This window comes from Phodopus roborovskii, unplaced genomic scaffold, assembly GCF_943737965.1.
Source record: "Phodopus roborovskii unplaced genomic scaffold, PHOROB, whole genome shotgun sequence".
NCBI lineage: Eukaryota > Metazoa > Chordata > Mammalia > Rodentia > Cricetidae > Phodopus > Phodopus roborovskii.
In genome coordinates, this window is record NW_026125397.1 from 3,167,898 (window position 1) to 3,183,119 (window position 15,222).

General features: G+C 39.9%; 1 protein-coding gene across 5 annotated transcripts in view; it reads left to right on the top strand.

The window, feature by feature from the left end:
* The first annotated feature begins 1,112 nt into the window (after nucleotides 1–1,112).
* Nucleotides 1,113–15,222, top strand: part of Bclaf1 (BCL2 associated transcription factor 1) — a 30,527-nt gene continuing 16,417 nt past the window's right edge. The window contains exons 1-6 of one of the 5 annotated variants that reach the window (XR_007833921.1): nucleotides 1,113–1,141; nucleotides 7,988–8,048; nucleotides 10,963–11,076; nucleotides 11,928–12,836; nucleotides 13,973–14,638; nucleotides 14,777–14,946. Coding sequence is in view for 4 of the 5 variants with exons in the window: in XM_051175365.1 (XP_051031322.1) it covers nucleotides 10,973–11,076; nucleotides 11,928–12,836; nucleotides 13,973–14,638; nucleotides 14,777–14,946 (1,849 nt within the window). In the remaining variant the exon portion in view is untranslated. The remainder of the gene's footprint in view (nucleotides 1,142–7,987; nucleotides 8,049–10,962; nucleotides 11,077–11,927; nucleotides 12,837–13,972; nucleotides 14,639–14,776; nucleotides 14,947–15,222) is intronic. The other 4 variants (XM_051175366.1, XM_051175365.1, XM_051175362.1 and 1 more) reach the window with 4 other exon arrangements.

The following is a 15,222-nucleotide window of genomic DNA, read 5'->3' on the forward strand; positions in this document are numbered from 1 at the left end:
CATGTAAATACAGTTCTCCTACTTGACAGTTTCCTATTTGCTAAATACTTTGTTCCTATCAGAGTCCAGATTCACCACGATTGTAGGTAGCTCTCACCGTTTGCGAACCGGAGCTGGGTGAGAACAGATTGCCCAATTAAAACACAATCAAAACCAGGATTCGCGCCAGGAAAGTCAGATACTTCACTTTTAGCTCGTAATCCGGACTGTGAGCAGAGACTGCCCTGAGCAGGTTAAACATCAGAATCAAACTCTAATACTGAGTTTAAGTGACAGGCTGCTAATTACAACCTGGAAATTCTTCGAGGAATTTAACGTCGCCCTAAAACATCAAAGTAATAACGGTTTTAGGCCCTCCCGTAGCCCAGCTTTGAAAACAATAGCTAGTACACGCGCTGAAGGTTTTTTTTGTTTTTTGTTTTTGCAATTTGTTTCCAATCGGCCCCGGCTTGCCGAGTTATGGCGTGCGGTTCCGGATCCGCACGGATTTTAGGCTTCGGGTCCTTCACTGTTACTTTCATGCCAACCTTAAGAAAGAGCCCCAGGGGCCAGGCTTTGGCATCTGACAAGTTAGGAACCATCCCATGACGCAATCGCCCAGACGGCCGGTCCGGACTCCGAGTTAACACGAAGCGACTCCGGAGACAGCCGAAGCCGCCCGGTTTTTGACTAAGTGCGTTTAGCCCGTTAACAGGCTGAGAAAACCGCGGCGCTTCCGGGCGTGGGCCGCCTGCGTCGGCTTTCGCTCGGTGAGGCTGCTTCCCGCGTGCTCTGGGCCGGCGGCTCGGAGCAGCCACTCACGGGACCGATCACCCCGTTTCCCTCCCTCCCGCCTGCCGCAGCTCAGGCCCACCCGCCGCAACCCGACACGTCTTCGCGCGAGACCGGCCATGCGACTTCCCAGAAAGCCTAGGGCGACGTCTCCACAGCGGTTCTGGAGCCGCGCCTGGGCGGAAAGGTGGGCGGGGCCGGCCTCGCTCTTCAGCGGCCCTGGAAGCCACGCCCCAAGCCGGAAGTGACGGAGCCGAGCTAGCGCGTCGCGGCTACCTCTATGTTTTCGCCTCTCCTTCTGGAGTCGGGGAATGGCCGCTGTGTAGTCACAACGGAGGCGGATCCCGGGAGCCGTGCTTCGGCGTGTCAGGTAGGCCTTGCGCTGCGTCCTAGTGGCTCGGGAGAGCCGTGGAGACGGGGCGGCGGGGCACTGGCGGCTCTGGTGCGTGGTGACGGATCGGCGGCCAGGAGAGCCTGCGGGAGACCCTGCGCCGTCGTTCGTGCCTTTCCTCGTCCGTCCTTGGCTGTTTTTTTCCTTTTTTACGGCGCCGTGGGCCGCGGCGGTGGGGGATGGGGAGCCGTGCGGACAGCGGGCAGGGCTGCGAACCTGGCTCGGGGCCGGAGAGCGCGCGGCCTCCCCGTGCGCGTGCGCAGGCTCCCCTCCCCACCCCCACCCCAGCCGCTCGGCCGGGGCTCCTGCGCGCGCCCGGCGTCGGGTTCTGCGCAGGCGCGCTCTTTTCCTTTCTTCCCTGCCTATGGCAACGCGGCCGCGAGTGTTGGCCTCGGTGCCGGCTTGTCGTTGGCCCCGCGGGGAGCCGTCTGTTCTTCCCGGCCGGGCTTTCGGGGCTTGGCTAGAGTAACGGGGACCCGCGGCAGAGTGAGGCGGGCGGCGGGCCCACCGCTTCGTGCGTAGCGGTCGAGCTGCCTTCCTCGCCTCTCGGGTACATACATGTCAGTTCAGGCCCGCTTTAAGTATCAGGTCGAGGCTTGGGCTCTGTTGTTTGTAACCGACCGCCCAGCACCTGGGTGGTGGCGGGGAGTCGTTCCCTCCCCCCCCCCCCCCCCGTGTGAGTCGTTTTGGTTTCCTAGCAGTTCACTCTGTTTTGGACAATCGTTCACTTTTGACTATAGCAGTCGGTGCCTAGTTACTGCTTTGGAGCGTGAGATTTGGGTCCTAACGGGCGCCTCTAAGAAGGGTCCTTTCTCTTTTCCTGTAACACAAGCGCTGACGGACCTTTTTGGTAAGAGTTGGGCACTCCTTAGACATTTACTCAGGACATTGGCAGTGGTGATTGGAGGGGTAAATGGGTGAGGAAAATGGGTAAATAAGTTGAGCTTGTAACTCCGTCGTTCAGTGCTAACCTCGAACTCGCAGCTGATCTGCCTTAGCTTCGGGACTGATGGATTAACAGTTTTGTGTCACTACTCAGGGTCCTTGTTGAATTTTAAGATTTTTTTTTTCTTGGCCTGGGGAGTGCCCAAAATATTGGAGCTTTGTATCTCAAACTGGCCTCTTGAGCCCAACTGGTTCCTAACTACGAGTCCTCCATGTATTTATGTGTTTGGGTTGTATACGTGCAACACCATGCCCAACATACTTTTAAGTTTATCTGATCAAAGTTGGGAATCGTCAGGGCGGTGGTGGTGCACGCCTTTAGTCACAGCAGTTGGGAGGCAGAAGCAGGCAGTTCTACAGAGCGAGTTCCAGGACAGCCAGGACTGTTAAGCAGTGAAACCCTTTCTCGAAAAAACCAAAATTTGGGAATCAGTACTGTCTACATAATTTTTATTTTTCTATTAGAATCGAAAAAGACAGAAATTGAAAGCAAATGCACCTAAAACTGAAGAAAACCATTAGTCACTTTAGACTTACAGATGGCTGCTGCCACAGATACTTGTTTTATGTTTGAAGGGAAATTTGAGTTTGCACTCAAATTAGCCCTTACTGTAATAGTTGGTGTAGTATTAGGCAGTGAAGACCTTCAACATAGAAAAAACTTAGTTTATTTGCATTTTTGTGTGATCCTAACCAAATTCAGGGTATGTTGATGTGTGTTCCTAAGTAGTCCATAGTAAACAGCTGAGATTTCCTGTGTTGAAATAGCAGGCTCCAGCTACTGCCATAGGCAGTTGTAGTTCTGGGAATCAAACTCAGGGCTTCGTGCCTGTTTTCAAACACCCCCATCTTAGAGCTGATGATGTCTTAGCAAACAATAGTTGAGGACTTGACAGTGGATATGGTAAAAGTACTGCTGTGTATTAGGCTTGTTTTTCGTTGAGTTTATTGGACAACTTATATGGGGAGCAAACTAAGCTGCGCTAAATTATCTGATGTAAAAGAAATAGAAGTAAGGTTTTTTTTTTTTCAGTTGTATGTTGATCGATGGAATGGGAATTCCCAGGACCTGTGTTTGAAATCGTTAGTTGAACACTCCACTAGCTGAAATCTGCAGTGTAATTTTGATTTGTTAATAAGAGAGTCAAGGAGACCAGTGTATGTCTGGGTAGTAATTGTAAGTGGTTGTAGCTGGAGGATATGAGTTTGTGCATTATTAGTATCTAGCTGCTTAAACATTCTTAAAAATACTAATGAGTATTACCTCTGAGTCATAGCATTTAATGTTTTTTGTCTCAAGATTGAAAATAAGACTGACCATGAACTTCTTAAATAATAGTAGTAACCTACATTTATGTAACTTTTAGAGCTTCCTAAAACTTGATCCACCATTTCTACATTTTTGTAGATGGAGCCCCATAAGGTATAAAACTGAAGGCCACATGAGTCAGGGAGTGTGGCACCACTTGGTCACTGTGGTTCTTAATTCATGCTTTAAAAAAAAGAAGGTGGTAAGCAGCTGGAACAAACTAAAAGTTTGAGTAACATGTTTTATTTTAATTGTGGGAAGTGTCTGGTACAAAAGCAAAGTAGTAAACCAGGCCTGATGACTTGCTCCTTTGTCTTTAGCACTTGGGAGTTCTAGCCTCATCTATATATCAAGTTTCAGGACAGCTAGGGCTACATAGAGACCCTGTCTCTGAAAAACAAAGAAACAAAAAGGTAAGATAAACTCCAATGATCTGGTTGGTTATGTTTACTAATTTTCAGAATTTTGGGTGTTGTTGTCCATTCTGTGAAGTATTTTAAACTTCCAGATATTAAATATTTCTGGAATGACTTATAGAATACTTGTTAGTGCTGTATTGAAAACAAAGGAGTACTCTGAAATAGATGTTTGAAGTAAATTTATGGACAGCATGCAGAAAACCTGTGACAGAGCTAACCCTGTATTGTAACTAATGCCTGAGTATACACACCGTGTGCCAGTCAGCTTAGCTTTTTCTAGTCATTATTTAGCTATAAACTTGCAAATACTTTATTTTATTCCTATAGAAATTAAAGCTTGAAAGAGATTAACTTATCTAATGAGTTGTCATTTAATGAGTAAGCCTGGATTTAAACCTAATATACATATGTAATATAGTATGTTTTTCAGATTTTAAAATATGTGTATGACAGTAATTTGCTTTAAATTTGGGCCACAGGATGCTAAATATAAAATTAGCTTAAATATGTCTGAAATCAGCCTGTGGTGCACATTTTTATTTTCAGCACTCAGTAGAGGTAGGTGGCTTTCTGTGAGTTGAGGCCAGCCTAGTCTACAGAACTAGTTCCAGTACAGTCAAGGCAACACAAAGAAACCCTGTGTCAAAAAAAAAAAAAAAAAGTTTGAAATCCTAAGACAAATCTATTTTAAGCAGCTTTATCTTAGTGTTTTTTTTTTTTTTAAATTTTGTTCTGAAATAGGTCTAATTGAATAACCCTGATTAACCTAGTACTTTATAGACTGAACTGGCCTTGAACTTGATGAAATGCCCTTGTCCCTGCCTCATGAGTTATGGGACAAGAGACTGGGTTTACAGATTGATACCTTGTCTAGATCAATGATCTGTCTTTCTAATCTATCATCTGTCTGTCTGTCTGTCTGTCTGTCTGTCGTGTCTAGATTAATGATTTATCACCTTACCTACCTATTCCAAGATAGTTCAGGCTGGCTCTCACTTGTATTTCATGCCTCCCAAATGCTGTAATTACAAACTTGTGTCACTAAACTTTATGAACATTTTCTTTAATCACATGTTTTCTAGCCAATCTTATACATAAAAGAGTGTTCTAAGATATTTATGGATTTAATTTAATTAAACTAGATAAATTCCTTTTTCCCCCCCTTTTGAGGCAGGGTTTCTCTGTGTAATCCTTACTGTCCTAGAACTCAGTCTGTAAAAACTGGCCTCAAACTCTGCCTGTCTCTGCTTCCCAAGTGCTGGGATTAAGTGCACCACCAGCAGGCATGAGTTTGTATTTACTGTGGTGAATTAGATAAAAATTCAAGAGGCAATTTATTGTCTGTTTTCAATAGGAGTCTTTTAATAGGCAAACTTGGTTGATGTAAAGGGAAGGTTTGGCATTTAAAATTTGATACTTAAGTTTTAGCCTTGTAAAAGCACTTATTAATGCAATCAACAAAACACAGGCTTTGAGGTCTGGAATTTGGTCAAATTCTGGGTCAAATTTTTTAAAGTCTGACTGTGTACCCTAAAAACCACAAACATCCTTTTTGCTCACAACATGTCTATCTCCCAGATTGTTAAGTATCAAGCTGTTAGAATTTGGAGTCTCCAGCAGACTTTCTTGGTTTCATATTCTGTGTACATTCCAAACAAATATGTGAATGTTGTTGAGTATAATTTGATACCAAATTCTAGATATGTGCCCCCCCCTTGCTACCATCTTGCCTAGGTAACTGTTACGTTTAACTTTGAAATGTCCAGCTTGTTTACTTGTTCTCCTTTCTAGGTTATTGTCCTCTATACAGCAACCACCTTAAAATGTAGATAATTATGACTCTCCTCATAAACCTTTAGGAATTTCCCAGTAGAATTAGAGTCAGGTTTGGTAAAATGGCTGTTTGGTATATTGCTTGCTGAAGAAATTTGAGGGCTTGAGTTTGGATGTCTAGCCCACATGTGAACATCGAGGCTTGTAATCTATTATAAGGGAGTGAAGATAGTTTGGGGCAGAGGTTTGTTAGCCACTTTAGTCTAAAGGGTCATGAGATTTGTAGAGAAATGATTGAAGAAGACATTCTGATTTCAGCCTGCATGCATACACACTTACATACATCTTACAAGGAAAGAAACAGCAAACTTGCATTGTTTACTTTGGCCTACTAGATGCTATTAGATGTGTTCCATTCCTACATGTTTGACTTAATAATGCCCTCAACTCTCCATGCTTCAGCTTAATCACCCTTTCTGTCCTGAATATGTAAAGTTCCTGTCTCTTCCTAGAATGTTGTGTGGCCTTTGTGGGTCTTTGTGGTGTTCTTGTCTTTAGCTTAAATGTTACCTCATTAAGGAAGACCTGGACTGGAGAGATGGCTCAGTGGTTAAGAGCACTCTGACTGTTCTTCCAGAGGTCCTGAGTTCAGTTTCTAGTAACTACATGGTGGCTCACACCATCTATAATGACATCTGATGCCTTCTTCTTGTGTGCGGTTTGTTATACATACAGACAGAGAATTCATACATTAAATACACACATAAATATTTTTAAAAAGGAAAACCCAAGGACTTACCAAAGTTGTCCTAATCATTCCTGTTAACTTCCTGTTTTTGATTTCACTGTTTTTCTGAATCTTCCCAGTTGAAGGGCAATGCCTATTTATGGGATACGTTTATTGATTGACACATTCAATTGTATTATTTCTTCTATTTTCAAAATAGCATTTTTAAATTTGATCGTTATATAGTAAGATTCATGGATTTTTATTTTAGTATATGTGTCTCAAATTTATGTGTTGGCCTCTTAACAGTTATATATTCTTTAGTTTACTTGCTGTTCTGGTATGGGTGTTGGTGCATGCTTTTAATCCCAAAACTTGGGAGGCAAAGGCAGGGAGGTCTCTGATTTCAAGTCCAGCCTGGTCTACACAGCGGGTCCAGGATAGCCAGGGCTACACAGAGAAACTCTGCCTTCAAAAACCAAAAACAATTAACCAACCCTCCCACACTCCCTAAAAAAAAAGGATCTGAGCAATTTTTGTTCTGGAGATTTTGGAACTTTGCCTGTAACTGATAATTTCTGAATATTATTCACAAAGTTGTAACCTTTCAGTGTTGATAAGTAATACATATTAACTTAAATTTGATTGTCCAGTTAGCTTAGGAGTATTGATTCCTTATAGACTTGTGTCATTGCTGCCTGTTTCTTAGAGGATTAATCTGATAACTTGTTTAAGAATGTTTTTGGCATAAGTTACTGAGGTTGCAGTTGAAGAAATTTTTAAAAATCAGTTTTAGATAATATGAAGTTTTAAGAAAATGAGCAGAGCTGGGCTATGATGGTACATGCCATTAATCCCAGCACTCAGGATGCAGAGGCAGGTGGATCTCTCAGTTACAGGACAGCCAATGCTACACTGTCTTGAAAAGTGAAAAAATCAAGCTATGTAGATGCTAGAAAATACAGCATTATGAATATTGACTACAGGCTGCTTACATGTTGTTTTCATAATGCAAAAATGATTTTGAGATTTTTTTTTTCTGATGGAATGACCTCTTTCCTAAAGGTCAGGTGGCTACAACTAGAAATCAGTTGCATGATACTTTGCTGTGTTGTATCTAGAAAGTTTGCTTTGGTTTTACAGTTGAGTGGAGCTTGGAATTCATGGTGTTACTGTTTTATGTTTTGTCCACATGCTTGCTGGCCTTCACCAGGTTTGTGCTTGGTACTTTTGGAGGCAAGAAGAGGGCACCAGACCCCTTGAAACTGGTTTCAGGTGGTTGTGAGCTACCATGTGAGTTCTGAGAATTGAACAGTCCTCTGGAATAGCGGCCAGTGCTCTTCACCAATGAGCTGTTGCTCCATAGCTCAGGCTAACCTCAAAATTACCATCCTCCTGCTTAGCTTTGCAAGTGCTAGGATTATTTCCCATCATGATCAGCTTAGTTAAATTGTTACCATAAAAGTTTACTGTTTCCTAAATCAGGCAAAGTGTGTGCCTGTACTTGAAAGGTCACAGTGGAGGTTTGGGCTACATAATTTATTGCTACTCCTAATATATGTATTATAAGCAGTGCATATGTAGTTTACCATTAACTCACTCTTGCTAGGAATTTCAATTTAGACTTTAATTTCCCATCACATTCTCTACAGGAAGAATCTTGGCAGTATCTTAAAGACATCATTGACTCCTGGATCCTGAATAAAGTCCAAGGTAAATGACATTCATGTTCTATAAGTTTTACTTTTGACTTGAGATAATTGGCTGCGTCAGATGAAGTGATTGAATATTGTAAACTGGCTTTGGAGATACAGCTCAAGGAGTAGGGTACTTGCTTAATAGGGCATGCCCCTAGCACTACCAACCAGTTACCTCGAACAATTTGCGGTGGGGTGGGGGGGTTGGGGGTTGGGATGGGAGGTGTTTTCTATAAGCTCAGAGTTTGAGCTAGTTTTAGGAATTTTTTTTTTCACTTTTTCCATTGTATATTATCTTTTCCTACTTCTGTAAATGCATTTTCTAAGATTCAGGATACAAAATGGCATTTAAACACAAAGGAAAGCACCACCCACGAAAGATACCCAGTGCTGAGTGAAACTCCTTTCTTGAAACAGGGTCTGTCTCCTCCCCCTTTCCCCCTCTCCCTCTACCTTCTACCCTCTCTCTTCTTCACCCTCTCTCCCCCAACCTCTCCCCCCATGTCTTTCTCCTTCCCTCCTTCCCCATCCTAGCTGGCCTAGAACTCATTATGTAGACCAGGCTAGCTTTGAACTTACAGGAAGGATCCGCTTGTCTTTGCCTCCCAAGGATTGGGTTAAAGGCCTGTATCACTATGTTTGGCTCAACTTACTATCTTCTGTAATATATTTTTGTACTGTTTTATAGTAACACTCTAAAGTAAATCCCCTCAAAATTATTTAATGAGAGTTAAGATTTAAATATACAAGAATCTCAGGCTTTTTAGTAAATTTTTTAGTAGATTCAGTTTTATGAACAAGATTACTTACTTTGGGCTGGAGAGATGGCTCAGCAGTTAAAAGTACTTAGGTACAATTTCCAGCACCCACAATTACCTATAACTCTAGCTTTCAAAAACTTGACACCTTCTGGCCTTAATGGGTACCAGGCATGCATGCGACCACATACAGAGGAAAATTATCTATACACATAAAACAAATTTAAATAAATGAACTTTGTTTTCAGTTTTCTTCTAAGTGCTGGGAAAAAAAAAAACCAAACCCATGACTTGTGCATGCTAAATAATTATATACATGCTCAATTCTTTTTATTTTATTCTAAGGATTGAACTAGGACCTATTGCTTGCTGAGCAAGTACTCTACTGCAGACCTGTATGTATTACTAACTTACTTTTTTCCTTCCCAGGCTGGTCTTGAGAGCTCACATTATCCTGGTTAGGCTCTGAACTTGGGATACTTTTGCTTCAGCCTTCTAAGTAGCTAAGAGTGCAGGTCGGCCACCTGGGCTAGCTACATGGATGGTTTAAAAATTTTGTAGTAGTTTGAAAAAATGTGTAGACCATGTAGTTTAGAAATAATTGAAAAAAATAAAAATAAAAAAGTCACTTATCATCATAAAATATAGTTAAGATTTATGAACCTAATGCATGGGTTCATTTGTTTTTGAAAAATAAAAACAAATATAGCCTGGCTTGGTGGTTGTGGTGCATGCCTTTAAAGCCCAGCAATCAGGAGACTGAAGTTGGTGGATCTCTGAGTTTGAGGCTAGCCTGGTGTACTAGTGAGTTCCAGGATGTCCAAGGTTGTCCTGTTTAAACACACACACAAATACAAAGGTGCAACATTAAATTGTGAGTTCATTAACTCCTAGTTTATAGTATAATGATTTCATAACTACTTTGTGGCTTTTGTAAGCTCAAGTGTAATGAGTAGCCTTTTAACAATATAATACTGATATCTTCGTGTGAGCAGTTTTCGTCAATAAATTTTCTGTTGTGCCAATTTTGTTATAATAGGCTTTTGGTCAACAGTAAGCTATTAGTATTTAAGGTGGAACAGTCAGAGTTTGGTTGTATGTGGAAGTTTGACTGCCTGAGGGTAGTAGTGCCCCAGGATGTCTGGTGTTTAGGGTTAAACTTACATGACAAAAATAAGATTAAAAGGATAAGACTATATTTGTGTGTATGGGTGTGTGCATGTGCGTGCATGTGTGTTTTCTTCTGAATCACTGAAAAAATGTGGCATTTGGTATGTACATGCAATGATTTAACACATGTAATTTTTTTTAAAGGAAAAACACATTTTTATAAATCAGTATTATCGCTGATATCTATGAGGTCTAATTATCAGAGACCTACCTGCCTCTCTGAGTGCTGGGATTAAGCATGAGCCACCACCACCAGACCTTTCTTTCTCAAAGAGAAAGAGAAAAAAGAAGCACAAAACACTTCCACAAAAACACAAAATAAACAAAAGGCTATTAAGACCAAAAAAAAAAAAAAAAAAAAAGTAGATAAAGTCTATACTGTAGACTCTGCAGAAATACTCTTGTTCATTTTTTGTTGGTCAGGTATTCTTTGGCATGGTGCGTGCCCTGAAGTGTGATTAAATGCACCCATTGAGACTCCTTTGGGTCTCAATTGATTTTTCCTTTGTTATGCGTTTGCAGATAGCTTCTTGGTTAGGGTGGGTCCCTGTATCTACTCTGCTTAGTGCTGGGCCCCCCCATCTCTCTAGTATGTATTTGTATGTTCTATTTTCAGGTTTCTTTTCTGCAATACTCATAATTTTATCTTTTTGCAGGTGTCCTAGGCAGGCTTTTGTATTGGGTATGGAAAAACATATAACAACTCTTGATACTATACTGCTCTTTCTGACTTCTGGTTGGTGCCTTTAGATTGAGGCACATAGGTGTTTTGTTCATAGAACTATTTTGTTTTATCTTGAATATAATATCAGTTATGCAACTGAAAACTTATAAAGCAGACCGATTATCCCTAAATAAGTAAGTATTCATTTGTAAAGAGTAATGATAGGTGTAAAGAGTTTGTAAAGAGTAATGATAGGTGTAAAGAGTAACATAGGTGGCATCAGGAAATACCAAAATCTTCATCTGTATTGATTTAACCTATTTCTTTCGTTTGATTAGGAGAGAAGAAATGGGCCGCTCCAATTCTAGATCACATTCTTCAAGATCAAAGTCTAGATCACAATCTAGTTCTAGATCAAGATCAAGATCACATTCTAGAAAGAAGAGATACAGGTGAATTAATGTGTTTCTGGTGCTTTTACTAATGAAATGGTAACTAATATTTAGTGTCTGCCATATACAGATGTAGTGCTAACTCATTTAATGTATTTCATTCTCAGTAAAACTCCATGGTTTGGATTTGTTATCCTTATTTAGAGTTGAGATTGAGCATTGTCTAAGTTGTAATCTAGTTATCAATTGTGACTCAAGATCTGAGGTTCTTACTGTACTGTGCTAATACGTGATAAAGTTCTTAGTATTTTTCCATATTAAGATGTACTGGATACTTTAAGAATTCTTTGGCACTGAGTCATACATTGTTTTCTGGTTTTTTTCCTTTTTGAATCTGAGTCTTTAATGATTTCCCCTTTTTTGTTACTGTTTAAAAGTGATTCTTTTTCTTCAAATAATATCCATAGCACAGAAAGGAGGAGCCTACTGAGAATTAATACTAGTTTTTAATTTTTCTGTGATGTATATAATCATCTTTACTATATACCAGTGGCATTTTACTATATATAATTCCATTTTCACTGTTAGAAGTTCATGGTGCCATTTAAATTTCTCTTACACAATGACTTTTAGTGTCAGCCTAGATATGTTATATAATCTTCTGTTGGATATATTGATACCCTCTCCCCTATTTACTGTGCCTGCTTTCCCAAGGCCTGTTATAATTGTACTCTCTTGTTTACCTTAAACATAAGCTTTAAACGTATTAGAAACAGTAAACTTTCATACAAATAAGATTTTAAAATATATAATAATTTATCTTGTATGCATATTTTATTCAGCCCGATATATCTAAAATGGCAGAATGAAGTACTTTATTTTTCTTAAATTGATACTTATTTCATTTTTAGTTCTAGGTCTCGTTCCAGGACATATTCAAGGTCTCGTAGTAGAGATCGTATTTATTCTAGAGATTATCGTCGAGATTACAGGAATAATAGAGGAATGAGACGGCCTTATGGGTACAGAGGACGGGGTAGAGGGTATTATCAAGGAGGAGGAGGTAGATACCATCGAGGTGGCTATAGACCTGTCTGGAATAGAAGGCATTCTAGGAGTCCTAGACGAGGTCGGTCACGTTCCAGGAGTCCAAAAAGAAGATCCGTTTCTTCTCAAAGATCCCGAAGCAGATCCCGCCGATCATACAGATCTTCTAGGTCTCCAAGATCATCATCATCTCGTTCTTCATCCCCATATAGCAAATCTCCTGTCTCTAAAAGACGAGGGTCTCAGGAAAAACAAACCAAAAAAGCTGAAGGGGAACCCCAAGAAGAGAGTCCTTTGAAAAGCAAATCACAGGAGGAACCAAAGGATACATTTGAACATGATCCATCTGAATCTATTGATGAGTTTAATAAATCTGCCACATCTGGTGATATTTGGCCTGGCCTTTCAGCTTATGATAATAGTCCAAGATCACCTCATAGTCCTTCACCTATTGCTACACCACCCAGTCAGAGTTCATCTTGCTCAGATGCCCCCATGCTTAGTACAGTCCACTCTGCCAAAAACACCCCTTCTCAGCATTCACATTCCATTCAGCATAGTCCTGAAAGGTCTGGCTCTGGTTCTGTTGGAAATGGGTCTAGTCGATACAGTCCTTCCCAGAATAGTCCGATTCATCATATCCCTTCACGAAGAAGCCCTGCAAAGACAGTCGCACCACAGAATGCTCCAAGAGAGGAATCTAGGGGGCGGTCCTCTTTTTATCCTGATGGAGGAGATCAGGAAACAGCAAAGACAGGAAAGTTTTTAAAAAGGTAAGAACCCAAAGTAGGGCATTTAGATTATCATAGTAATGATTTTAAAAAATGTTATAAATAATGATTTTAAAATAGCATTGTGGTATGTGATTAACTCTTTGTACATGTCCTATTGATAATTCTAATTTTTTAAATGTTTAAGTGATATTTCTATTCTTTGTTTTACTGTTAGCTATTTTTGGTCAGTTCACAGTAGTTATATAAACAAGGAAAAACTAAGTAGCCTAAGATAACTAATGATATTTATTAAAAGCAACAATCTTTTGTTAGGGATTTTTTTTTTCCCTTTTGCTTTAGAATGTTCTTATGTGGTAATACATACACTCCAGCTGTCAATACTTAGTGAATTCTGTCTGGCTTGGAAAACACATCTTGATAATTCTCAGTGAGTTTAATGACAATATAAATACATTGTTTAAATTCTAATTTCAAGCATTACAGAAAGAGATGCTAACAAATTCATAGAAATTAGGCTGTTAATACAATATGATTGACCTAAAAAGTGAGAAAGTAGAACAAATATATTTTTACAGTGCAACCTAGAATTTTTCACTGAGCTGATGAATAGCTTATTACCAGAAGTCATTGTTTTTTAGAGCAAATTTATATGAACTATTTTGTGATGGAGTTATAGAGTATTGAAATGTAATACTATTTTATTAACATCTCTGAGCTCTTGTTTATATTGATAGAATAAAGTAAATGTGACATACACATACCTATAATCCCAGTGTTATAGAGGCGGATGTAGGAATCATAGAAAGCGGGAGCTAGCCTGGAATCCTGCAAAATACAGAAAGTGAAATCTGAAAATTTGAGCACATATAAATTGATTTTTAGTAGGTATTTGTATAGCCTATTAGTGGTTCCTAACCTCAAAAAGTTAATTTTAGGATGTCTTATAATTTAGATTTATTATAATAATATTGTGGTGAGTGACTGCATAGAGTAGTTGTTTGAGTATGGCTTTACTTTAAACTTTGGGAAGTATAAAGTTAAGTTCTGTCTGAATGCTTTTAAGAACAAGGTTAATTTTCAGTAGGGTTATTTTCTTTTGTTGGACAACACATTTAAATACACAAATTGTCTACAGTGATTACAATCCAGAGTTACTGTCCTTTTCTTGTTCACAGGTTCACAGATGAAGAGTCTAGAGTGTTCCTGCTTGATAGGGGTAACCCCAGGGATAAAGAGGCTCCCAAGGAGAAAGGATCAGAGAAAGGCAGGGCAGAGGGAGATTGGGAAGACCAGGAAGTTCTAGATTACTTCAGTGATAAAGAGTCTGGAAAACAAAAATTTAATGATTCAGAAGGGGATGACACAGAGGAGACAGAGGATTATAGACAGTTCAGGAAGTCGGTCCTGGCAGATCAAGGGAAAAGCTTTGCTACTTCATCTCACCGGAATACTGAGGAGGAGGGACCTAAATATAAGTCCAAAGTTTCACTAAAAGGCAATAGAGAAAGTGATGGATTTAGAGAAGAAAAAAATTATAAACTGAAAGAGACTGGATACATAGTGGAAAGGCCTAGCACTGCGAAAGATAAGCACAAGGAAGAGGACAAAGGCTCTGAAAGAATAACAGTAAAGAAAGATACACAGTCACCTGAGCAGGTAAAGTCTGAAAAGCTCAAAGACCTCTTTGATTACAGTCCCCCTCTACACAAGAATATAGATGCACGAGAAAAGTCTATCTTCAGAGAGGAGAGCCCGCTTAGGATCAAAATGATAGCCAGTGATTCTCATCGACCTGAAGTCAAACTCAAAATGGCACCTGTTCCTCTTGATGATTCTAACAGGTAATTCCACATTGATGCCCAGTAAGTAATCTGGAGGTAGTTAATGGTGAAATTATTTTCTGAACATGGAATTTACACTTTGAAACCAATGCTGTATTTTGTGTGTGTGTTGTGTGTGTTTGTTTTGATATATTCTAGGCCAGCCTCATTGACTAAAGACAGGCTACTTGCTAGTACGCTTGTCCATTCTGTCAAGAAGGAGCAAGAATTCCGATCCATCTTTGACCACATTAAGTTGCCTCAGGCCAGCAAAAGCACTTCAGAGTCATTTATACAACACATTGTATCCTTGGTTCATCATGTTAAAGGTATGCTTTATATATTTAGTATCATGAAGTAAACTAATCTTGCATGCAAAATAAAAGAGTAGTTAAATTGAGTAATAGCTGTGCTAATTGAGCTAGTAGGTAGAGGCATCAGTACTTGGATATTCAATACTTGGAAAATATTTTGTAGAGATGATACATACCAGTGTTACTAGCATTGAGACTAATGATTAAGATGAGCAAATGCCTGGAGTTAAAACATAAAAACCTGTACCGTATCAAAGTATAACACAGATTTGTTTAGTGCTATAAATTTAA